Genomic DNA, 23,779 nt, shown 5'->3' with positions numbered 1-23,779 from the left:
CCCCGCCCATACCTGTCTCCATATTTCTTTGTGCAGTTGATGAGGTATTCCGAGACTTTCTTCACACTCTCCAGGTCGCCGTGGCAACAGCTGTGAAGCAGGGGCAGCCGTGACTGGATGAGGGAGCAGGAGGTGTGGTCCAGGGTGCTGTTGGCATTACCAGGGGCCGGGAGGGGCAGGGAGGGGTCTCGGCTGTTGAGCTCAGACTCTGACAGGATGAGGTCCACTAGGCTGACGAGCTCCTCCGGGTTCAGCCACAGAACATACGTATCTGTCTGTTTCTGGGGAGACAAACAGAGCACAGGGGAGGGAGGGAAACAGAGAGAAAGCATACGAGATGAGTGTGTTGAACCGGTCAGGCTGAGAAGGCACGACGTTCTCTGGTTTGCGTCGTGACTGGATCCATTGAAGAGAGCTAGAGGGGTGCGCTGCACTACCTGTGGGGTCTTCTGGTCACGACCTTGCCAGATACGAGGGATGTGACTGCAGGCCCACAGGAAGTCGAGAGCAGAGGTTGGGTCCAGTCTGGGTAACAACACGCATATTATTATGAACACACAAACATACAGTGGGTTTCAAAAGTCAACACACACTCATTTTTTGTTGATGTGAAGGCTGAAATCATGACAAATCATGGCAGATTTTTCCCACCTGTAATAACATCTTGTGACAAACAATATTTAAGTGAAAAATAAATTGAGAATTTCCTTGAAAACTTCAAGCTCAATCAAATTGCAAGGGGACCTTCGGTGCAGACTTCTTTTGGTCAGTACAGATTTTCTAAAGGATTTAGGTCTGGGCTAATGACTGGGCTATTCCAGGACATTCATCTTACATTTTTATAGCCATTCCTTGGCTGCGTCCTTTGTATTGTTGTCATGTTGTAAGGTGACATTATGTAACTTCAGCTTCCTTGCCGAGGGCTTCAGGTTTCATGTCCAAAAATACTGATATTTAGAGCTATTCATTATCCCTGCTGTCCTGGCCAGAGCCTATACCGTGATCCTGACCATACCTTTGGCGCTTTCTTTACACTTAAATGCTGGTTATGATATCTTAATAACAGGGGAAAAAGGTCAGACTTGATTTGTTTTGATTTCAGCCTTCAAAACATTCACTACGCGGGAAACGCTATCATGTTAGCGCGAATACTACTGCTGAATGATTTGGCTTTGATATGTTGACCTACCTCTGGTCGTGTGGCTTGTTGAGAAGAGCACTGATGCAGTGGTGAAGAGTAGACCAGTTGGACTGATGGGTCAGTAATGCTAGAAGGTATGGCCTGTAGGAGGGAGTTCCTCTACCCTGAACACAACATTTTAAGTGAGCTGGACTGAAACACACATTAGGGCTGTCCCCAACAAAATTATTTTAATGAATAGATTGGTCAAAACTTTAATTAGTGCATTTTTTCACACATTTTAATAAAAGACCTTGGACAGCTTTCAAAAGTCTGTATTTTGAAAACCTAAACCCTCAACAAACAAAAAAATTAAACACAGGCAAATGGGACTGGGAGGTGTTCAAGTCATGTGAAAAAGTAAATACACCCCTTGGGAAGCATGTTATGACATTTGGTTACGCAATCTTCACTTCTGCACTATTGACAGATATAGTTAAACACATTTTTCATCAAAAATCAACATAACTTTAATTTCATAAGATGGGAAAAGTGTGTACAGCCCTAGTTTCAACAGTCTGACCTGACATTTGAGAACCATCTTCTCCACATTTCCACGGGACAACCAGATATTAACTTGCAAGGGCTAGCTAGGACTTATAAAAGGCTCCTGGTTGAGGATTGAGAAATGAAATGCTAAGTCCATTTCCGTGACTACAATAACAACCAAGTAGTTATAAAAAAGAAGTAGCCTACTCTTTGCTGGCTGTCATGTTCCAGTAGGGCTTAATTAGTAGATTACTTTTCAACAATCATTATTATCCAACAAAGTAGGAAAGGTTATGGCCAAACACGTAGCTACCAACTGCACACGCATACATCATGTGATCACTTTTGCAAATGTGAAGGGGAAGCCACACTGACAAAATTCCTGTTGTATACGAAGGAAGAGCGGTTTTCGGTTTCTAGACTCACCTTGTTAAGTGCAAAGAGCAGCTTTCGCTGAAGGTCTGGACACACAGAAGTGACTTCAGGGTCAAGAAGTCCCAGCCAATCAACAAGCAGCCCAGAGCTGGACCCAGTCTTGGTCACCTCAGTGCTGCAGAAAGGGAAGTGAAGAGATTGGTCTGGCTACATCATCTGAATGGTCTCACAGTATTGTTGTTAGATATTGGTTTAATTATTAGAAAATACATTTAAAACAGTCCACATTTTCAAGCCAACATGTTTGGGAAACCAACTGTTATAATGTCCAAATTAAGCACTTTAGTATTTAGTCACATACAGTACGCATGCATGAAGTCAGATTCATTGAATCCACCAGAAGCTAGGTATCATCTTTGGTGATGTTCTGCAAGGCTTATTCTGTAACCATATTAAGTTGTTTGTTTTAAGATATTTTGCCTTGCCTTTTAGTAATTAAGTGGGTCAACATTTGGAGACTTGACTTGGCTTTTCAAGAATCTCCCACTTTTTGGCCATAAAGTCCTCCCTAGTTCCTACTGCAGATGACTCCCTTGGCCTACCAGGCTGTTTGGGATTACTGCTTCCCTTCTAGGTAATGATGTACCCAACTGTCCTTTTTAGTAAGCATAAGGTTTTGGCTGTTTCTGACAGATCTTTTCACGAAGGCTAGATTTCCACACATCCCCATGTGATTACTTTGATTTGTAAAATATGGCATAGGTGTTTTTGATAGCATTCAGATAGCTTGCACAGTGAAGCCTACATAATATTATAATGAGAAGTGATAAAATGCCTAAAATAAAAAGTAACTCAGTTTGTGCCAGGGGTGCAAAAACAAATTGATCGCACTGATAATGAAAACAAAAATGGATTCATTATTATAAAAAGGTGAAAAGGGCAGAGGCTTGACCAGTGGAAAGTGACCCCCCCAAGTCATCTGAAGTATGGGAAAAGATTACTTTGAAGAAGTAAAGCAAGACCATAAAATGTGCGAAGCTGGCCTGTGTCACGCGCAAGCTTGGGTGTGATACATGAGCACATGAAGAGAAAAACACATTTCAGCCCTTGTGACAGAGGAGGAAGAGAGACCAGCACAATAAGGTCAAACCAGTGTGTCATTACGGGGTTTTTAGACAGATTGTTTTAGTTAAGCATTGTGGCATGAGTTAATAATTTTAACCAAGACTGACATAACCAAACAAAAGTAGATACAGTTTCTAAAAGCTCTAACATATATTGATGACCATTAAAATGTTATAAGCACAAATGTCAATTATCATGTGCTTTAAGACAATGTTTAGGATGTATCCCCAATTAAAATTGTATTGACACATTTCTGTGTTGCAGCGGTCGTAATTCAAGGCAAGGAAAAAATGCCAGCGTTTTCTCAGAGATCATGTCACAGTAACACAGTTTGTTGTACTTGTCTGAGTGAGTCTGTTGTTTTTTTTTGTTTTTTTAAGGATTTGAGAGCAATAGAAATGACATGCTTACTTGTTTGAATCCACCTCCATTTTCACAGCTTGCTCTTCAGTCCTCTGGAGAAGAAGTGATATCACCATGGCAACAGGGCCTGAGGTGGAGCTGGTCCCCGTCTCTGTGCCAGCAGTCATTAGTAATGAAAGCAGCTCCTCTAAATACAGAGAGTTGACCTCCACCAGCCCGTGTAAAACTGCAAACAACAAATAAACAATACTCAGTGATTGTTAGCATACATGTGATGGGATGGAGGAATCATTATTGCCGCGACGGCGGGACATTAAGAACTTGTTGGCCAAAACATGGGCTGAGGACATTTCTAGCCAACACTACACACCAGAATATGAACTACCCAACTATTATTACTGCATTTTTTTTCATGGCCTAGTCTACAGCCAATATTAGACATAAACAAGCTGGAGTTCGCTCAGTATGGTAAGTCTTTGATTTTAGGGAAGAGCTATAAACCCATGAAAAACAAAGACACAGAGGCAGCAATAACAAACAGATCCGAAAAGATTGTGTAACTTCAGCAACCAAATCAAAACTAGGCCTGCAATACTGAGGAGAGCTGATAGCCTGAGAGAATTAAGTAAGTGTCATTTCAGCCTGATCAGAGAGGCTTTGCCCTAACGGAAAAAAATGACAGACATTCCCTAAACAGAATAAAAAGACACACTAAAGCATTGTACCTTTGCCAATCAGTTCAGGCTCTGCGTTGCATCTCTCCCTGGCCTTTAGTGTGGAGATGATGGCCCTCACGGCCCCCTCAGGGTCCCTCCGATATGCCAGGGTCTCAGCCAGGTGAAGGAATCCAGTACGGACTGCAGAGTACAAGCACACTTAGTTATGAGTCCACAGCTAAGCTGGAGATATGGTGGATCCCTTGGTCAATTCCCTAATAGCACTGAAGGAAGGACACTGAAAGAATGGCATGATATTCGTGTATACAGGCAATACAGCGTAGCGCTTAAGGAGAACTGACCATCTGGGAGACGATGCTTCTGGGAATAGTGTCCAGCGAACGACTTGAGCTGGGCCTGCAGTGGCCCCGCCTCCACGGCCGGGTTCTCCAGCCACGTCATCATCCCCATGACGACTTTGAAGAAGAGCGCGGAGAAGGCCACATCCTGAGACATCAGACGCTTAGAGGAAGAGGCAGGAAAAGGTGTTAAACCAACCCGGGCACATACACAGTGTGTTCGGTGCAAAGGCGTTCAAACGCAGGGACACCTGGTGAGAGAGAGACCACCGTCTGACTGGACGGCAGAGTTCACCGGTCGTCCTACCTGGTAGAGGTGCAGCTGGCGCAGCATGGGGCAGGACAGGGCGTGGCCGCGGTTCATAGCCATGACGAGGGCCCCGGCGTGGGCAGAGCTGAGCAGGGCAGCCAGGGCTTGCAGGAGACGCACCGCCACCCCGCCCTGCTGGGGGGGCACCCCTTTCCTGGCCCGTACCAACTCCTGGGCCAGGGCCTGCTGGAGGGCCAGGGAGAGGGGCCTGGGGGGGGGGCTTGGCCAGCGGAGGTCAACCTTCAGAGGGAACATCTACAGAGACACAGCCAACAGGAGAAACTGTCCCGGTCAGCGCTCACAGGACAGGCAGTAGGTTTAACTACAGATGTGCCCATAAACTGTCAGCTAGAACGATGAATAATGTCACAGTGCGGGTATGATAATTAATAAAAAAACGTGTGGTAGATGTACTTTTAAGACAGGATCAAAGAGCAAGAGAATTACTGTTTTCATAAACTTCAGAATGAGTCATCAATCTTCAGACATGCATACCAACCTGAAGCAACATGCCGGTGAGGTCATCATCAGGCCCGATCACTGGAACCTGATTGGCTCGCATCTTCAAAGATCCACTAGGAGTTTCCACAGTGACTTTGCCCCTATTCACCTCCGTACTACCTGGAAGGTTACAAACAACTTAGTCTTCAGTACTTGACAGGCACAGATGGACACTGTGTGGTTACCGGGCTGCTCAGATGACGGGAGTAACCAGAGTAACCAGAGTAACCACAGAGTAACCAGAGGCTGACTGACCTCTGCGAGCAGGAAGAGAGGAGCTGAGCAACCCGTGGAAATTGTGCCCTCCGGTGGCTCCTCGCTCGTGCTGCACCTCCACCAGATGGGCCATGTAGTCTGTTGCCGGGGAGATGAGCAAACATCAGGAAAACAAAAAGGCAGGAAGTAAAAGCAAGCACTCTACAATAGTACCATTTCCCTCCTATGCGGACAAATGTTTTCGTTGCAACCTAGAATTGGAGTTTACACCGAACACTGATGTGACTAGAAAAAGGGCTACTATTTTTACATGTCTGTGGGCCCCACATATTGTAAAAAAGGCCCGGGGTAAATCAGCAGCAAGCTCCAAACAAACACAAATTAGGAATACATAAATAAAGGAACAGATCCATGTGGAGCACAGCCCGTGTAGTTTTCGGTCAGGGTCTTACTCTTGTCCATGATGTTCTGTTCCAGGGTCTGTGAGTCGTGGGAGACAGCCTGGTCGAGGTACTGCAGCAGTTTACTCATGCTAGACACTGGGATGCCAAACGACTGAACAAACAGGAGCAGCTGCTGGGGTTCCAGATCCTGCAGTGCTGCAGACAACAGACACGCCGTTATCAGTACCGTTCTAATGCTCTTACACGGCGCTCCGCCTACATCAGAGAGTATCCGCATGTGTCTCTGACACAGTCATACCTGCATCGACCAATCGTGCAACCTCTGATCGGATCATCCTCAGTTTCAGCCAGTCAGGTAAAAGCAAGGCCTCCTCTGAGGTGTCCACCAAGAACGCGGTAGGAAGGGGCTTCTTGTCAGGAAACCAGATGTCCAGGAGGTTGAAAAAGTCACTCTCCCCTGATAAGAAACATAATCATGCACTCTGTAGTAGTGATTCACAGGTTGTTTCATAACCCGCACTCACGGTTATATGCAGGGTGGTGATATCTACGAGCGGTGTGGGTTTAGGGTCGTTACATCTACGGGCGGTGTGGGTTTAGGGTCGTTACATCTACGGGCGGTGTGGGTTTAGGGTCGTTACATCTACGGGCGGTGTGGGTTTAGGGTCGTTCCATCTACGGGCGGTGTGGGTTTAGGGTCGTTACATCTACGGGCGGTGTGGGTTTAGGGTCGTTACATCTACGGGCGGTGTGGGTTTAGGGTCGTTACATCTACATGCGGTGTGGGTTTAGGGTCGTTACATCTACGGGCGGTGTGGGTTTAGGGTCGTTACATCTACGGGCGGTGTGGGTTTAGGGTCGTTACATCTACGGGCGGTGTGGGTTTAGGGTCGTTACATCTACGGGCGGTGTGGGTTTAGGGTCGTTACATCTACGGGCGGTGTGGGTTTATGGTCGTTACATCTACGGGCGGTGTGGGTTTAGGGTCGTTACATCTACGGGCGGTGTGGGTTTATGGTCGTTACATCTACGGGCGGTGTGGGTTTAGGGTCGTTACATCTACGGGCGGTGTGGGTTTAGGGTCGTTCCATCTACGGGCGGTGTGGGTTTAGGGTCGTTACATCTACGGGCGGTGTGGGTTTAGGGTCGTTACATCTACGGGCGGTGTGGGTTTAGGGTCGTTACATCTACGGGCGGTGTGGGTTTAGGGTCGTTACATCTACGGGCGGTGTGGGTTTAGGGTCGTTACATCTACGGGAGGTGTGGGTTTAGGGTCGTTACATCTACATGCGGTGTGGGTTTAGGGTCGTTACATCTACGGGAGGTGTGGGTTTAGGGTCGTTACATCTACGGGCGGTGTGGGTTTAGGGTTGTTACATCTACGGGCGGTGTGGGTTTAGGGTCGTTACATCTACGGGCGGTGTGGGTTTAGGGTCGTTACATCTACGGGCGGTGTGGGTTTATGGTCGTTACATCTACGGGCGGTGTGGGTTTAGGGTCGTTACATCTACGGGTGGTGTGGGTTTAGGTTCGTTACATCTACATGCGGTGTGGGTTTGGGGTCGTTACATCTACGGGCGGTGTGGGTTTAGGGTCGTTACATCTACGGGCGGTGTGGGTTTGGGGTCGTTACATCTACGGGCGGTGTGGGTTTAGGGTCGTTACATCTACGGGCGGTGTGGGTTTAGGGTCGTTACATCTACGGGCGGTGTGGGTTTGGGGTCGTTATATCTAGCGGTAGTATAGGTTTAGGGTCATTAAATACTGTGTGGATGAAGGGCGAGTTGGTGGGGTACAAACTGAATAAAACGTATCAAAACAATGTGCAGGTTATCTATGACTGAAAAATCACAGGATGAGATTCCCATGTTGCTCTGTCACTCAGTGTGAAGTGGAATTGCTGTTAACAACTCGACTGGTAGGTTCTGGCGTCTGTTAAGAAGACCGGTGGGTACAAGTTGAGTGTGGTGCCACAACAATAACATCTGTCTCTCTTCCCTCTCTATTCCCCTGGCCCAGACAGAAACACTTGGCTACTTCACTTTCTCACTCATCTCACAGCAAAACTGTCCCCTCTGTTCTCCAGCCCAAACATCCTCTGTGAACCACAGTAAAAAAAATAAATAGTTAACTGTCAAGTAATATTTGAATGCAGAGGCCATAAAGTTGTCTGTCTGCCTATTTCGAGACTGTTGCCATGAGCTAAGCGTGAGCGACAAATGATTAGAACGTAACTTGAGAAATGTACTTTAAATAGTTAATATCGATAGTGCAAATGTTGCGCAATAGGCAACGATACGTTCCAGGAGAAAACTTTTGAAATGTAAGTTAAATGTAGCAGTTTCCTATGCATGGGTTGAGCCACAAGCAATTCCTTCAAACAGAGTTACATTTCATCTGTCCATCTTAATACAGGTCTCTGCATTTAACTATTTGGAGAACTAGGATACTACACCAGATTTTCACATTTTGTGGGTTAGCGTTTAGGGCAGGCCTCAGATTCTCACTTCATCACATTTTGTCGGTTAGTGTCTAGGGCAGGCCTCAGATTCTCACTTCATCGCATTTCCTCAGGCTGCTGAGGATGAATTATTTGTAGGGGTGTAACTGATTACCAAACACACAGATTGGTATATATTGCAATTTTGGAATCAGGGTTTTGAGTTAATTTCAGCCCAAGAAGATCCTAAAATACTAAATGTTAATAGTTAATTTGCCAAAAGATTCCAAACATAATTAACAACATAATAAAACCAATTAATATAAAACATATATTGTAGAAATTCAGTTAGGTCCCTCCATGTTTTGTTGTGTATGCATCTGTTGTTGTGAATTTAATTTTTTTGAAAGTACGTTAAAATATTTTAAGTCGGCGGAATGAACCAAAACAAGACTTACTTGATGTAGCTCAGCCATAAACTGTAGCCCTAGAATATACTGAACATCTCAGTATGAATGTCTACCGTTACACATCTAATTATTAGAAATTGTGAGGGCGATGTGAACGAACACCTCACTCACGCACTATTACAGTGTAAAACTACAATAACCCCCTCTGACGGGTCGCCAGAAAACCGAAACATTCCACTTTCAGGGATACAGTGCTTAGCCTCCACCAGAAAACAGGACGTTTCTTTTATACCTGCTTCCATGTTAAGTTAGCAATAACACAATGAGATAGACGGCCAAGTTTGAAAAACAACTATGGTTATTCTGAGAGGCATACCTTTTGGAGGTCCCAGTGTCAGAAGAATGACCATGGCATGGACCACCAGAATGTGCATGGTGGCTGTTTCTCCAGTGGTCCAACGCAGAAAGACCTGGTCCTGAGATTCTGACTACAGAATTGAAAAGGGTCAGTGGACAAATTTTATGTAAGTGACAATATAACATAGTTCTGGCAAAAACTACTGGCACCCTTGAGTCTTCTTCAAATAACATTCATTGTCTCCATTTCTTTTCTCTGTTCATTACCTTTTTTGATGGAGAACCTAATAGTTCCTTTCAGGTCAGAAAATGTTCTCATGCTAACTGCTCCAGTTCTACCAGATTTCAAGACCTGCGCTCAACTGCTGTTTTCAGATCTCTCCACAGATTTAATAGGATTCGATCTGGACTCATTGCTGGCCACTTCAAAACAGCCCACTCTTTTGTCTTGAACATTTCCTGGGTGCTTTTTGAAGTGTGTTTGGGGCCATTGTCCAGAAGGAAGACCCATGAGAGGGACCCAGCTTTCTGACACGGAGTTTAACATAACGCTTCAAAATGCCTGGATATATTCCAGATTTCATGAAGTCATGCACACGTACAAGGCACCCAGTGCATGAGAGTGTTTAACCTCTAGACAACATAAAAGGAAAATCAGTGTCTCTGGAGATGGACATGTAGCCTTGAGATTGTTCATGCTTGGCTAGAATCTTGTCTGACATTCTCAGACAAATTCTTTGGTTCATGGTTTTTCCCATGTTTATTACGGTACACATAGTAAAAAAACAAAACAACTGAGAATGACTCCTTTCCTCGATTCAATCGAATCAGTGATTTTCATATTGCAAGCACCTGCAACTTACCACAGATGAGTTCCAGGCCCGGCGCTAGAACAAACGTGGTGGACGGGCATTCGATTTCAATTGCCGGGCATATTTATCCTACTTACTAATATAGAATAGTTACTTCAGCATGATGGACGCAAAGCAAATCATTTCAGCATGCGTGGCTTTTCTGAGGCTATACGCAGCTGTCAATCAAACTTGAAAGCTTTAAGTAACTGCAGTTGTTATACACTGTAGCTTGGTGATCACATCCCTTAATAAAGCACATCTTCGATCACATTTGCAGATGAAGGCAAGACAGCTACATTCCCAACAGTAATAAGTTAAATACTCTATTGGAAAGAACCTTACCCAAACTATTTTTGGGGGGCAAAACATACTTGCTTGGGGGGCATCCATGCCGCCGGGTCTGATGAGTTCAATTACAAAGTGCATGAGAATCCCAAGCATGAAATCTAATTATGTCAAATCACTTCAAGAAGGCGGCAATAATAGTGTCCGGGCCATTTTACACAATTTCTTTGTAGAACAGGCAAGTAGTGAAATATCAGAATTTTGTGCAAGGGTGCCAATACTGTAAATACAACAGCAAGCAACTCTATATGACAGACCTAATCAACTAGGTGTTTTTTTTCTGCCACTCGGTAATAACCACTCAGCCCTCACCCAGCTGTAGAGGTCCTCCCCCTCCTTCGTCTTCCTCATCCTCCTGATGTAGCTGGAGAAGATGGTGAGGAGAGCTGAGAGCACAGCGTCCGACTCAGGCCTGCAGGAGTGCTTGGAGAACAGGCTGTTCATAATGGTTGAGCGCTCAACAATCAGCCGGGCCACATCCTACAGGACGACGAGTCAAACCACAAATCTAAACATCCCCAGCTGTGAGGTCAACATGAGGTCTCGTTCAGCCAGACAAAAAATACGGTGAAACTACCTGGAGCTCGCTAACGAGAACAAAGACATGTTTTGCTACCGGGCACCAAACTGAACCCAGACAGATATGCAGAAGGAATGGCCGGGGTTGAAGAAGAGGTATAAAGGGTACCAGAGCTAGGTCATTGTGAGCTGCCTGCTCCTCCACCGGGGCATGCTGGGACAGGTAGATGAGGTAGGCGCTGATGGTCTGCGGGTCTGTTTCCATATGGATGGCCTAGGCAAGAAGAGAAACAATAATAAGTCCTACCACATCGCTTCACATCGTCAGACAACGGGATAGCATCTTTCACATCGGTATTAATGGTCTCGGACCAGATCCCCACTGACCTGCTGCAAAGCTGTGGAGGTCATGCCGCGGACACTGTCGAAGAGTGGCAGCTTGGGGAGGTCCTGCAGGAGCCACTGGTACCCTGGAAGGAGCTCAGCATCTCTGGAATCCTCCTCCATCGGCTGGTCCCTCTCCTCACCGTCCTTCAGACCCCCTTCAGTCAGCACCAGCGAGAGACCCTGAAGAACCAGAGAACAGCCATGTTAACACTGGACCAAAGAAGCGGTCGGGCCGGCGTGCGGTCCAGTGACGTGGCCTGCGGAGCACCTTCATAGCCAGGACTCTGGACGCCACTTGAGACGAGCTGAGGCGGCGCAGGAAGTAGTCCAACACTTCACACGTGGTCTGTTCGTCGGCTTTAGGGCCCAACAGCAGATCCTGCAGCCGCCCCAGGAGTTGTCGCTGCTTCTGCTGCCTCTGGCGTACGGGGGAGACACAACAGAACGGATTTCTGGGGGGTTTGCGTGGATTAAATACTGCAACAAGACATTACAATCAAACGCAGTCTTTGAGATTCAGGAGTCAATGTGACGCCCGACAACAGAAGGAATTAGAAACATTAGAAACGTGACACATTAAAACCCGGTAAAAGTGGCAGCAGACCTGTCTTTTCTTGGCTCTCTGCTCTTTGCTCTCGCCTTCGTCGTCCTCGATGGGCAAATCATCCGCAGCATCGTGGAGCAGGAATTCACACAGGCACTGTACGGGCAGCACGTCCAAGGACCCCTCACTGGACTGCACCAGGTCCGCCAGCCAGGGCATTGACTGGGAAGAGGCCTGGAGGAAACACACAGCAATGCTTTAGAGTGCATGCTCCCTCTCTAGGAGCGGAGGAGCAGCGAGGGAGAAACTGCCCCACGCTTGTGTCGCCTTTCACCTGTCTCTGGATGATGTTGAGCAGGAAGTCTGGGTTGCGCGAGCGGCAGAGTAGGTGACCCAGACGAAGGGACTGGTTGAGGCTCTTCACTTGCTCCTGGACCGCAAGAGGGGGTTTGCGAGGTGGGCCCCTAGAGGAGAGAACCAGTAGAATAACACATATTGCACAACGACTGATGGCAGGTCAAGTTCCAGAAACCACAGTAATGCTGTGTTTCTGCAAATTTCCAGTTGAGCCAAACACTGGTGTTTTACCCTAAAGTGACGATTTTTTTCTGTTTCCACTGACACGGGCCAGTTGGCCACTAGTTCATGGCCGAGGAGCCTGACTCTCACTTGGAGCCAAGCCCCGGAATTTAGGACTTGGTGTTACATGGTGTGAAAATACGCCCTTGTTGTTCTATTCGAATGGCGATGTGTATTGTTTGCTTAAGGCTTCTCGTAATGGTTTTCATCCGATCTAACAAACAGATCCCTGATAAAATAAAGAAAATTGAGCTAGAGTACAGGGAAGCAAAGACTCAGAACGGAAAGGGTTGGAACGACCAAAGGTGATACGATGCCATTGAATCCATAGTAAAACGGAGCGCTGAGACCGAGATGTGGCCTGCAGAACCTATAACACAAAATCACCTTGGAATTCTCCCAAAACCTTCTATTAAAGGTAGATAGTTTTGACAAAATACTTAAACTGGTTTAGTTGCAGTGTCACAAGTGTAGGTGGAGGAGCCAGGAGGAAGAAATGTGTTTTATTACTTAAATTCAAACGCCATATTGTAACAAACTGAGCATGGCATTACTGTTTATTTTACTACCAGAAAAATATCGCCTTTTATTTTTAGTAACCGGAAAACAAAATTGCGTTGATAGTTTAGTCCTTCCTCCCCACGTGAGCCCCTCCTTAAGTCCTTGGCACCAAATGTATAGTGGAAACAGGAAACCCAACATTAGCATAAATCACCAGTGTAGCCCTGGTACCGGGGTAAAGCACCAGTGGAAACACGGCATAAGACTACTAAAGCCTTGGACTAGGCCTTCCTGGGCCCAGGGTAAATAATGAAAAAGGAGCCTTTACTGTGGGTCCAGACTGGTGAGTTGGGACAGCAGCAGGCTGTTGCTCTCTGTGATGGTCTGCTTGGTGGAGGCAGCCGCCAGGTGGCTTTCAAAGGCCAGGATTTCCTGCTTCTCTCTCTGGGACACCTGCAACTCCCTGCTGGTCATCTCTGTCTTGGTCTCCTCATCCGCCACCGTGCACGGAGGATAGGAGTAGTTACTGTCAAGCACAGAAGACGGGAAAGATTTGTTGTGTAGTCCTTTTGACACGTTTAACCAGATACATCCATATATTTAAGACCTACTTGGTCATGACCATCTCCATAAGCATTTTCAGCGTGGGATAGCCGTCCCAGGCCGCCAAACCTAAGAAACAACAATTTATTACAATTTATATATATATATTTTTTAAACTTGTATAAATAGGGTTTAAAATAAATCTCAAATGATTTGCGGGAAAAACGGATTGACGGCCATACCGATTTTCTGTGGATTGAAAGCAGCCACCACAAGAAGTAAAAGCCATGCCTTCCAGTATAGCGTGGCTATCGCCAGGTTCGGAGGAGTATACCTTAAAAAAACATCAAACATTGATTGCTTAACTCCATCAAACCAGTAAATAGGTGTAAAAGTGTTTCTCTGAAATGTCTTGTGAAACATTAATACTGTAAAATCGTATTCCCTAACTTACAAGGCAATGGAACAAGCTTTCAAATGATGCCAAACTTATCCAGGTAGTGATTTACAGACATTGGTTTGTAGATTTGCAAAAACAGTAACAACAACAGTAACTGCGTGATGTTGGGAAAAGCAGGGCTGTGTTCCAAAACCAAACAACTACAGTTCGCCAACTCGAATTCCCCCAAATTCACAGTGAAGGTGTGTGGCCAATCAGAGACAACAATTCTCTAAGATGTCCTTGGAATTTGTTTTGGAAAGGGACACTGCCTAAGAACAATTTTATCCTTTATCTTCAAGTACTTTTCTAATTTTGTTATCAACAAATGCAGAGCGCATTGTGTAAAGTACAGAATGTAGAACACACTAAATCTACAGTGTAATGTTGTATTCAGTTTTATGTTGGGGGAACTATTGTGTTGACTTTTTCCCATAGTCTACCAAATGTTCCCTTTCTATTATGCTAAATCTTTCATGACACATCTGGAAAACAACAGTTCAGTACAGCCATATTCATACCCATACAGACCAATTCCACACGCATAAGGAGATAAAGACAAGATGGAGAACAGCTTTGAAAATGGCCAGGCACGTCATTAATCACACTAAACTCGTGTCATCATCAAAGTACAAGAGGAGCAGTGTACCCGGCAGGGAGCTGGATGTTCTCGGGGTGGTGATAGGTACACAGGTTGAGCACCGCATCAATCAACTGGATCCTCTCCACTCTCAACACGTCCAGATCTGTCATTTAAACAACACACAGTAATAAGCTCAATGTTATTAGTACTTTTTAAATATGAAGCAGGAATACACACAATTCAGCGAAAGACGTCAAACTCCACTTTCCCATTGCATTTGCAGAGGTGGTGCCATCGGACTGGACCCCGGCTGCCCTCTTAACCAAGTGGTCCGCCAGCTCCATGGCGTCGGCCGGGCCCAGGGGCAGGTCCCGGGACAGTCCGATAACCAGGATACGCATCAGAGTGTCCTCCAGCAGTGGCACTTCAGAACACAGTCGCAGGAAGAAACTAGCCAGGGGGAAAAGAAACGGTCAGATCAACCAAGCAGGGACACAAATCTCAAACAGATCCGAAAGGGTTGGAGGTGGCGCTCACTTTCTGTCGCTCTCCGGGGGCCAGTTATCCCATTTGTAGTAGGTCTCTGGTTGCTCGGTGAAAAGCACCTTGTGAAGACTGGAGAAGACATAACACAAGGCATAATCCTCACATAACCCACATTCGTATCAGGTTTTAGCGCGCATTACGTCAAGCAGTATGGAGGACGTGTGATGGATACAGGAAATCTTTTGACATTTTGGGATCTTTTTGTGTCTGTATGGTGTATTATATGACAAATTCAGGGGGACATAACGATAGAATAACCGTCATATTGAAGTAAACGTCATGATCATTACACCCAGCTTCTTGCTGCTAGCTTTTGAGCATGCTGGTCATGGCTCAAAATCAAGATATCAGTGTACTTCTGTGATATCGTACCTATTACAGTAATGAGATATTTAAGGCTGCAGATGTGGTTAACTGGACCTGTAACGTAACAGTTCTTCCCAAGTCTATTGTCTTTTTATCTCTTGTTGGGAGGAAAAAGAAATAAATAGGGGAGCACAGACGTGTCATGATACAATTGGAAGTGAGATAATGATCCGCACTGAGCAGTACTCATCCTCTGCTTTGGACAAACAAACCAAACAAGTGTTCTTCTTTGAAATCTTCCCAGGACGTACCAGTGGATATAGTCCTTGGCTGGCACTTTGGCAATGGTAGGTACCACAGTGTGAAGCCACCACACTGCATCCCTCTGTATTGCGGCTATGTTATTCTGAAAAGATCTCAGACCATCCAGATCTGTAACACAAAACGAGTGCAATTATGGAATAACGCAAAATTTCCTGCAGTGAACAAAAATATGCAACAAGATTTTACAGAGTTTACATAAGAAAATCAGACAATTAAAATTAATCTATGGTTTCCACAACAGAGAAATACACCTTTCGTGCATATGGATTTTATATTTAAGCTCATGAAACATGGAACCAACACTTGTTGCATTTATGTTCTTGTTCAGTTTACCAAATAACCAAATACAGCAACTACAACAACCTACTCTTTTTCTCTCCTTTGTCCCATGCAATGCCAGCTTCCTTGACCTGAGCTGTGATGCCCAACATCATGGAGCATGTGAGCAGGTCTGTAACCTGGATCACAAAGCGTTCCTGTGGAAAGGTAGAAAAGTCAAAGCTCAGATTACCTGGGAAAATTTACGGGCATATAACTCAAGTGTTAGTAGACGGCAGAAAATAATACACAGGATTTTAAAGGGCCTTTCAAAAAGCCCACAGAAACAGTCCAGCGACAGGGACGAAGTCGATAAACCACAATATAACAGGAGGCTGTAAGAACAGAGTGGGAGTAGTGTAACATGCTCACTTTGAACTCCATGTCAATGTAGGTGGCCTCCTTGCGCTCCTGCATCAGGCCGAGGCAGAAGGACTGGAAGTTAATCTCGTGCTTGGTCTGTTTGATGATCTCCCTCAGCAAGGCCCGTGAGGCACGCAGATAGTCATCCTTATTGGTCAACAGATCCTGGAACACCATGGCCAGAAACTAGGAGGAAATGAAGGAAGCCAGGAATTTAATTTTATTTAATTTTTTTACATTATCATTATAGAATAATTAATATAGGATTTTTTCTGGGTTCTTCAAACGGAAACTTTTTAGGGAAGCTCCAAAAAGATTCCTTAAAAAACATTTGAAAGGGTTAAAGAACCCCTCTTCAGTGGTTCCTCAGATAGCCTTTTGAAAAAAAGTTTTTGGGGTGATTTCTGATCCTGAACAGGTCACAATTTGAATGTAAAACCCCTAAAATCACCTCTAATAACCCTTTTTAGGGAGAAATGCCAGGTCATTTCCTGAATCTAGGTTTGCCATTGAATTAGAATGCTCGGTAATCCAAAGTATTTCGTATCCCCAGGTAGCATGTCAGCCTGGGACCTGGGACCTAGGCCTCCTCACCTTCGGGGCCTGCTCTGGGCTGTGCTGCAGCAGGGTGTGGAGGACTTGCATGTTGTTGGGATTTCTGGCATTGGAAAGTTCATTGAAGATGACCAGTTTCACCATGGTGCCCAAATTGTCTCTGTGTGCATTCAGGAGCTCCCTGGAAAACAGGGGAAATAATAATAATAATAATAATTTAGGGGACCATCCGAATGAAATGACAATATAATAAAAACCATAAGAAAGTCTACACACCTGACACAGAGCATGTAGTGATTAAGGATGACTTTAGGTTTGAGACGGATCTTGATGAGGTTGGAGATCACCTCCATGTCGTCCGCTCCATGTGAGTTGCAGTTAATACAAAGAGACATGAGCAGGTCCTGAGCCGGTCGGGTCAGCTGTAGAGACACAAAGGAATCATGATCGAGTTTTACTTTATTTTAGGGCGAAGTACAAATCGTGAGCATGATTCCAGACGGTGACGTACGCAGGCGGTGCTCCCCTTACCTTGGGGTTCTGCAGCCACATCTCCAGCCTCTGCACGGCCATCAGTCGCACCTCCTTGTAACCGCAGGTAGCAGTGAGCAGACGCAGCAGGTTACGGGACACATTGTCCATGGGCTGCCTGCGGTTCAACTGGTCCTTCAAGACATCTAGAACGTAGTCCTCCACGCTCTCCGACAGCTCCTCGTACCTCCGATGAGATGAAGAGTGAATAAACACGAAGCAACGGATCGATTTAACATAGGAGCTGACAGTCAACTAAGACAGACAGTCAATACATTACCGCTTTGGGAAACAAGCCTTCTGCTTGTACTGGGTAGTGCAGTACCTTGGCATAACATGTCCATCATCTTCGGGGCTAAGTTTCTCCTCAGCAATCAGCAACTCAGTCTGGCTGTCATCCTCATCCGGGGTGGATGGATGAGGACTGCTCCCTGGAAAGTGAAATGGAATAGTAACAACTAATAGCCAATTCCAGCTCAAGTTACCGACCTGAACAAATTGGTAGGTGAATACGTACCACCGTCTCACATGAGATCATTTTGGACAGACTACATTAATGGTACCGTTGCCCGATCATGAAACGCCGGTTTGCATAAGATGATAAGCAGTATTAGTAACGGTGCCTCGGAAAAGGGACACATTTGCTTTCTTTCAGATTTCACAATCAAAGAAACAATATGGATGGAAATCAACTACGCAAAGACTTCAATGTCCTGCTTAACCGAGATTCCAGAGCATCCAACATTCACAATAGAAAACAGTTGCTTTTTATCCCTGCGGTTTCTGATGACTCGCCACAAAATGGGAAAAAAAAGTGATGTAATATTTTGCCATACAAATAAACTACAAAACTTTTTTTTACGGATAAAGCTCATTGCAGTGATCAGCTGCTATATTGACTGACTGCTATATAGAGGTCTACCAACTTTACTTACACAAACACTTCATCTGACTGTTAAATTAAATGCCACTGAAGATGTTGAATGTTGTACAAAATCATCATGTTTCCCCTTGATCACTAACTTGGTATCATTGGGCAGTGAATCACAGTACACTCCACTTAGCTGTCAGCCCCAGGACTATTAACTGTGGCAGAACAGCTGCATTAATAAGACTCAAAATACTGTTAGCGTTGGTATTTTTGTTGAGCGTACTCAACATTGTGTGTGGAAAACTACCTAAGCAGGTAGCTGATTGGTAAAACTAAGCATTTTGTCACTGACTAGCTCAGCTAATGTTAGCGAGTCATTATTGGAAACAAGCTAGTTGGACAGCCAAATGTTAAACTTCCGAAATGCTGCAAATCCTATAATGCAAATCCTTAGCTAGATGTAAAATAGACTTTCTCATCAAAAAGAAATGTGAATGAATTACAGTTTTAGCTTTTTACCACATCAGACAGTTTTGACGGAGAAACGGGTTCAACAGGCAATGTTACATAGTGAGTATCTTCAACGTCACATTAGCCAAACTACTTTCTACCCTATTAACCTTTTTGAGAAACAGGACAAACCCGGAGCGTTATCTACCACAAAACAACTAACACATACAGTACCATACCGGCACTAAGATCACCGCCGGAGCGTCCAGTGTCCGTCTGCAACTGCAGCAGCATGCTCTTCGGGGGCATTTTGGTACTGAAGGCAGTCTGGATGTTGTCCACAAAGTTCTTACAGTGCGAACTGTCCACCCAAATTCGCTCGCCCAGGGAGTCCTCAATGTACACCTGAAAACAGCAAACCGTTTACAAGTGGCCATAACATTGGTGGCAATGCATCAAGCCAACACCGAGGCTCTCACTTTGACAAAGATCTCTGGCCAGTTCTCATCATCCTCATAAGCCGCCATCAGCAGGTTGCAGGCCAGCACAGACACAAGACTGTTGCCCTTGGCTTTGAAGTTAATGGAGGCATCGCGGCGAAGAAGACTGCACAAAGCCTGTCCACAAAGATACAAAAAAGAACAAACCCTTCTTTGAAACACCTGCATGGGAATTATTGTAAAATGCTAGGTTCCGGATTTTACCTCAATAATCCCTTCAGTGGCAAAGACGTTCGGCTTAATCTTGGCCAGGAACATAAGACTAAGGTACAGCGTGATGTCAGGTTTCGATCGGTTCATCTTCAGTTGCTTGACAGCTCCACAGAGCACCCCTTCAATGCGTTCATCGTTTCCGTCCTGCTCTGCATTCTCAATCTCATCCAGGAGCAGGGCTGGGGGGACTGCAAGAGCATTTCTGTGTTTGGTGTTTTGGTTAAGTGGATTCGCACATCATCACAGAATCAGGATTTAAGATAGTGTTTTTACTTGATACAACTTCCTACCTTCTATTGGCACCACGGAAGGCTCTTTGATCGAAGGCGATATGGCCCTTTTGTCCACTGCAGCCACGTCTGCCAGCCGCCCCAACGCACTGACTGGAGGGGTTGAGGAGAGCTTTGGGCGCTTCACCAGGCCGGACAGGCCAGAGGAGGACGGAAGTGACAATGAAGTCTCTCGTTTACGGTCAGCAGGCAAGGTGGATGCTGGCTTCAGGAGAACTGCGGGCGCTTTTGACTCTCCACCACTCTTGGACCCCAAAGCTATGAAATCTCCTGGAGGAGGGTGGCCTATGAGCCCCATTTGAAAGAGAAACACTTCTAATATCCTTGCATCGCAAAGGTTAGTCAATGTGAGTACGCCCAACTACTGTAAGTACATACCTGAGGGTTTTGCAGCACTAGGCCGTCTGATCGTTGTGGGCTTGGGGCGATTCATCATTCATGTGTACTCTCAATAAATCCTGCAACTGTCAGAGGAGAAAGGATCTTTACATATAACACACAGTAGTCAAATACCTGAACAATGCTCATTAAATAACTGGACCTCAACACTGAAGTTGCCATTTACAGTAAAGTATACTTACAAAAATGCGTATTTACATCAGTGTACAGTAACTGTATGTACACAACCCAATCAAGTGCCTAGCTACAACCTTTCACAAATGTTAGCCTGAGAGCAAAGTAACTCAGCTAACGACGTTAGGCATTTTTTAAACATCAACTTAAGACTAGCATATAAATGACTACAGTCAGTAACTCCTTATCATACAAATGAAAAGGAACACAGTAACCCGCTAGCTACTGTAGCTAACGCGTTAACGTTATTGTAAAGCATTAAGTGGCTGTCTAGTAGATACATGGCTTAATTAGATCGGCAAAAGGCTAGTTAGATTTAAAAAAAAATATCTTGATATTTTTTTTACATTATGGACGTGCACTTACTTATGTCTGTTAGCTAAAATTGGAAACTATCAAATATCAAAAACATATCGACATCTTCACTTCCATGTTTTCTCTAACGGAAGTTCCCCAGTTTCGAACGGATGTCCCGCCCCTGAAAACATGAACGTGCGGTTTGTCTGAATCTGTCTGAATCGGTCTGAATGCAGAGGAGCAGCAGACCATAAAGCTAAACATCAGGGTAGGCTGTTATTCATGGTAGATACGGTATTAATAAAAACAATTAGATTTTTTTATGTGACGTTAACGTTACATTTAAAAAAAATAACATGTAATATTGCCCAAGCTTCACAAGTAGGCTAACCTAATACAAAACGTGTTGTGATGGGTATTAGTATCTGAAAGCTTTGGAAAAGAATGGGGGGTTCCAAGAAACCTCATGTTGCATGTCTGACATGGGAACAGACAATACTGCTAATGCCAAAAAAAGTTAACACATATTTCACCCAGAAAAACATGTGGCAGTAATCAAGATTTGTTAGAGGAAATGCTTATATTTTGTTTGGGGTTTATTACTAGTTATGGAAATAACCAGGCAGTTGTGATCTGCATTACCAATACAGAAATTTTCTTTAATCAAATGGCATAGCCAAACTACAGTGACCTGTTTTTACTATACCCATACCATAAAATGAATTATTTACATTACTTTTGACAGTTCTCCATGCTAACAATACCCGGCACATTTGTCCCTTTCTCTCAACAACAAAATAAAAAAAATTCTGCCAACACCTACTGCCGATTTCCAGTCTTTTCCAGAATCGTCATACCACGACTCATTGAAATTGCTTCACCATATGTTTCCATAGCTTTAACCTGCCAATGTGTTACATAAACTGTTTTTCATATTAATCATATTTTTGTGAAGTCAGAAGAATGCTCAGTCAATGTTACAAGTATAAATCATTTGTCACTTGGGAAGTGCACAAGCCTGCAAAAACTATTTGCAAGTATTCTGTATTCTGTTTCTTCTGAAACTGGTGGTTGGCAACAAACTATGTGTCAGTGTTTTAATCTACCTAAAATATGACAGAATATCCCATTTTAGTAGGCACCGAAGGAAACTCAGGTCAATGTGTAAACATTATTACTTTGAAGAGGTACCCCAATGTAATTATGTACTTCAAACTATAATCTGTCAACAATCAGTTGTTTTTGACATGTTATGTACGATCCATTTTTATTATATACAGCATATGGACCTAAGATGTGAGTTTAATACTGAAATCATTTTCATGTTATAATCAAGTCTCTTGCAGTAGTACAGGTTCATGTTCAATTATTTGTAAACAGTAGGGGGCGTATTTGTCTTAGATCCTTTTTCTTGGTATCTAGTATTATACATCATCGATGAGACGGCCAGTGGTGGGCATAAAAGCAGATATGTCTGATCATTATTAATTTCCCATTACATTGCTGTATATTTGAAATAATCAAAACAAAGACTTGAAGTCCTTTTACCTGAGACAGAGGAAGTCATGATGCTGAAAATTAGCAGATAGAACTCCATGCACAATTTTTTATGAACTGCAGGTAGCTCAACACACCTCACTGCACATTCTTATATATATATATATATATATATATATATATATATATATATATATATATGTATGTATATTACATTTTTACTATCGATGTGACCAGTAAAGGTCAGATGTTTAAACAATTGTGAAGATGACCTGGTTTTATTCTGTTGACAAGATGTACTCTTATAAAGGAGGTTTGGACATTAAGAACCACCCAGAACACAAACTTCAGTAATTACTCATCTCATGAACCACATTTGCTTTCAACTTTAAATGTACTGTGCATGAGAGATCCCAGAACACCAGTGTACAATTAAATCCATATGCCTCTCCTGAGGAAAACGCTCAAGTGTTGAGTCACCCTTGGAAATAGTAGTCAACAGAAATACAACCATACACAACCTGCGATGGATGGCTCAGTGCCCAGCTACAGTGCATGAACTTTGTGAGAGGAAATCAGTTCCTTTCTGAGGAAATCAGTGGGAATCTTTGTTCTTTAAAGTTACTGATTAATGCAGTGATCCTTTACCATAGAATGCTGGGTTGAATTATGCATTAATAATATTTTGCTAACATTTGGCTCAAATACATCAAATATTTGCAACAAAGCCCAAACCTTCCATGTATTCAAACCTCTGCATTGCAGTTTATATTGGCACATTCCTCAGCCCAGGTGTTATATATATATCAGCTTACCATATTAATCAGGCACTAGTGGAGTACAAAATAAATGTTTCCTCATTGAAATCAGTGTAGCCAAGCCTGTTTTCTAGCAATAGTTTTTGTTTACTTTTGTTTGGTATAATAACTATAGTATAGCTTATGTCCAGATGTTGTGAATTATACTGTACATAGTCAGTATACAGTTCATAGTCACCAGTCAAGTCTATTACACTTAAAGTTAATACAACTTAAATCAGTAAATGCTGTGCTAACAATTTGTACCTATCTGTGTCAAGGAGAGTTAGCATGAAAATTGCAAACCCTAGTGTCAAATGGTATTCTATAGTTTGATAATGATATCAAAGGCAGAATTGTATCATGTGTTTCACAGATAATGTGTCATGGTATTTAAAAACATAAGAAACCATATTTAAGAAGGCAATTTTGGGGTTCATTTGAATGGGCACCAAAAACACATTTTGAGGGAATTTTACATTTGTACCCTAGTAGAGGTTTTTGGCCTCAGTAAAATGTAATCCTGTGGTAAGCTATGGCAAGCTGGAGCCCAATCGCGCAGTCAGTTACGCAGCATACAACCATAGGTTTTTGCAATAGTGGAAAGGCTAGTCAAAGGGTCCAACCTTCAGTTATTTCCCTCCTTCGATTACAAACAGGGCTATGGCCGCATGTAGAAAATCAGAGCCGTGTACCTCAAGGATAACATATTATGTGGTTCCCAAATGTTGCCATATACATACTTTTAAATGTTAGAGAGGGTTGAACGGCCACACATTTTTCCAAAACACTGCTATTTTTGTCCTTGGCATTTCAGTCAATTAGCAGATGCTGTTATCCAGACCAATCATCACTAGTCAACTTAATCA

At 44.0% G+C, this 23,779-nt stretch overlaps 1 protein-coding gene across 2 annotated transcripts in view; it reads right to left on the bottom strand.

Moving 5' to 3' along the window:
- Nucleotides 1-20,835, bottom strand: part of ints1 (integrator complex subunit 1) — a 28,670-nt gene extending 7,835 nt beyond the window's left edge. The window contains exons 1-38 of one of the 2 annotated variants that reach the window (XM_010874597.2): nucleotides 20,686-20,835; nucleotides 20,125-20,210; nucleotides 19,747-20,016; nucleotides 19,448-19,644; nucleotides 19,223-19,360; nucleotides 18,983-19,148; nucleotides 17,748-17,853; nucleotides 17,423-17,609; nucleotides 17,168-17,313; nucleotides 16,931-17,072; nucleotides 16,346-16,522; nucleotides 16,023-16,131; nucleotides 15,643-15,763; nucleotides 15,017-15,094; nucleotides 14,748-14,929; nucleotides 14,546-14,642; nucleotides 13,700-13,791; nucleotides 13,526-13,586; nucleotides 13,243-13,440; nucleotides 12,169-12,298; nucleotides 11,895-12,068; nucleotides 11,559-11,708; nucleotides 11,291-11,470; nucleotides 11,073-11,177; nucleotides 10,697-10,864; nucleotides 9,205-9,316; nucleotides 6,277-6,435; nucleotides 6,027-6,173; nucleotides 5,614-5,712; nucleotides 5,357-5,478; nucleotides 4,855-5,112; nucleotides 4,551-4,710; nucleotides 4,258-4,389; nucleotides 3,581-3,758; nucleotides 2,096-2,219; nucleotides 1,190-1,305; nucleotides 438-525; nucleotides 13-281 (exon numbers count right to left, since the gene is read on the bottom strand). In XM_010874597.2, the coding sequence (XP_010872899.1) occupies nucleotides 13-281; nucleotides 438-525; nucleotides 1,190-1,305; nucleotides 2,096-2,219; nucleotides 3,581-3,758; nucleotides 4,258-4,389; nucleotides 4,551-4,710; nucleotides 4,855-5,112; nucleotides 5,357-5,478; nucleotides 5,614-5,712; nucleotides 6,027-6,173; nucleotides 6,277-6,435; nucleotides 9,205-9,316; nucleotides 10,697-10,864; nucleotides 11,073-11,177; nucleotides 11,291-11,470; nucleotides 11,559-11,708; nucleotides 11,895-12,068; nucleotides 12,169-12,298; nucleotides 13,243-13,440; nucleotides 13,526-13,586; nucleotides 13,700-13,791; nucleotides 14,546-14,642; nucleotides 14,748-14,929; nucleotides 15,017-15,094; nucleotides 15,643-15,763; nucleotides 16,023-16,131; nucleotides 16,346-16,522; nucleotides 16,931-17,072; nucleotides 17,168-17,313; nucleotides 17,423-17,609; nucleotides 17,748-17,853; nucleotides 18,983-19,148; nucleotides 19,223-19,360; nucleotides 19,448-19,644; nucleotides 19,747-20,016; nucleotides 20,125-20,182 (5,396 nt within the window). In that variant the 5' untranslated portion in view covers nucleotides 20,183-20,210; nucleotides 20,686-20,835. Of the gene's footprint in view, nucleotides 1-12; nucleotides 282-437; nucleotides 526-1,189; nucleotides 1,306-2,095; nucleotides 2,220-3,580; nucleotides 3,759-4,257; nucleotides 4,390-4,550; nucleotides 4,711-4,854; nucleotides 5,113-5,356; nucleotides 5,479-5,613; nucleotides 5,713-6,026; nucleotides 6,174-6,276; nucleotides 6,436-9,204; nucleotides 9,317-10,696; nucleotides 10,865-11,072; nucleotides 11,178-11,290; nucleotides 11,471-11,558; nucleotides 11,709-11,894; nucleotides 12,069-12,168; nucleotides 12,299-13,242; nucleotides 13,441-13,525; nucleotides 13,587-13,699; nucleotides 13,792-14,545; nucleotides 14,643-14,747; nucleotides 14,930-15,016; nucleotides 15,095-15,642; nucleotides 15,764-16,022; nucleotides 16,132-16,345; nucleotides 16,523-16,930; nucleotides 17,073-17,167; nucleotides 17,314-17,422; nucleotides 17,610-17,747; nucleotides 17,854-18,982; nucleotides 19,149-19,222; nucleotides 19,361-19,447; nucleotides 19,645-19,746; nucleotides 20,032-20,124; nucleotides 20,211-20,685 lie in introns of both variants that reach the window. The other variant, XM_010874596.3, reaches the window with a different exon arrangement.
- Between the last annotated feature and the right edge of the window lie 2,944 nt (nucleotides 20,836-23,779).

Source organism: Esox lucius, chromosome 11 (assembly GCF_011004845.1).
Source record: "Esox lucius isolate fEsoLuc1 chromosome 11, fEsoLuc1.pri, whole genome shotgun sequence".
NCBI classification, from domain to species: Eukaryota; Metazoa; Chordata; class Actinopteri; order Esociformes; family Esocidae; genus Esox; species Esox lucius.
Note: the sequence above shows the minus strand (reverse complement) of the source record. Positions and strands in the feature narration are given on the sequence as shown.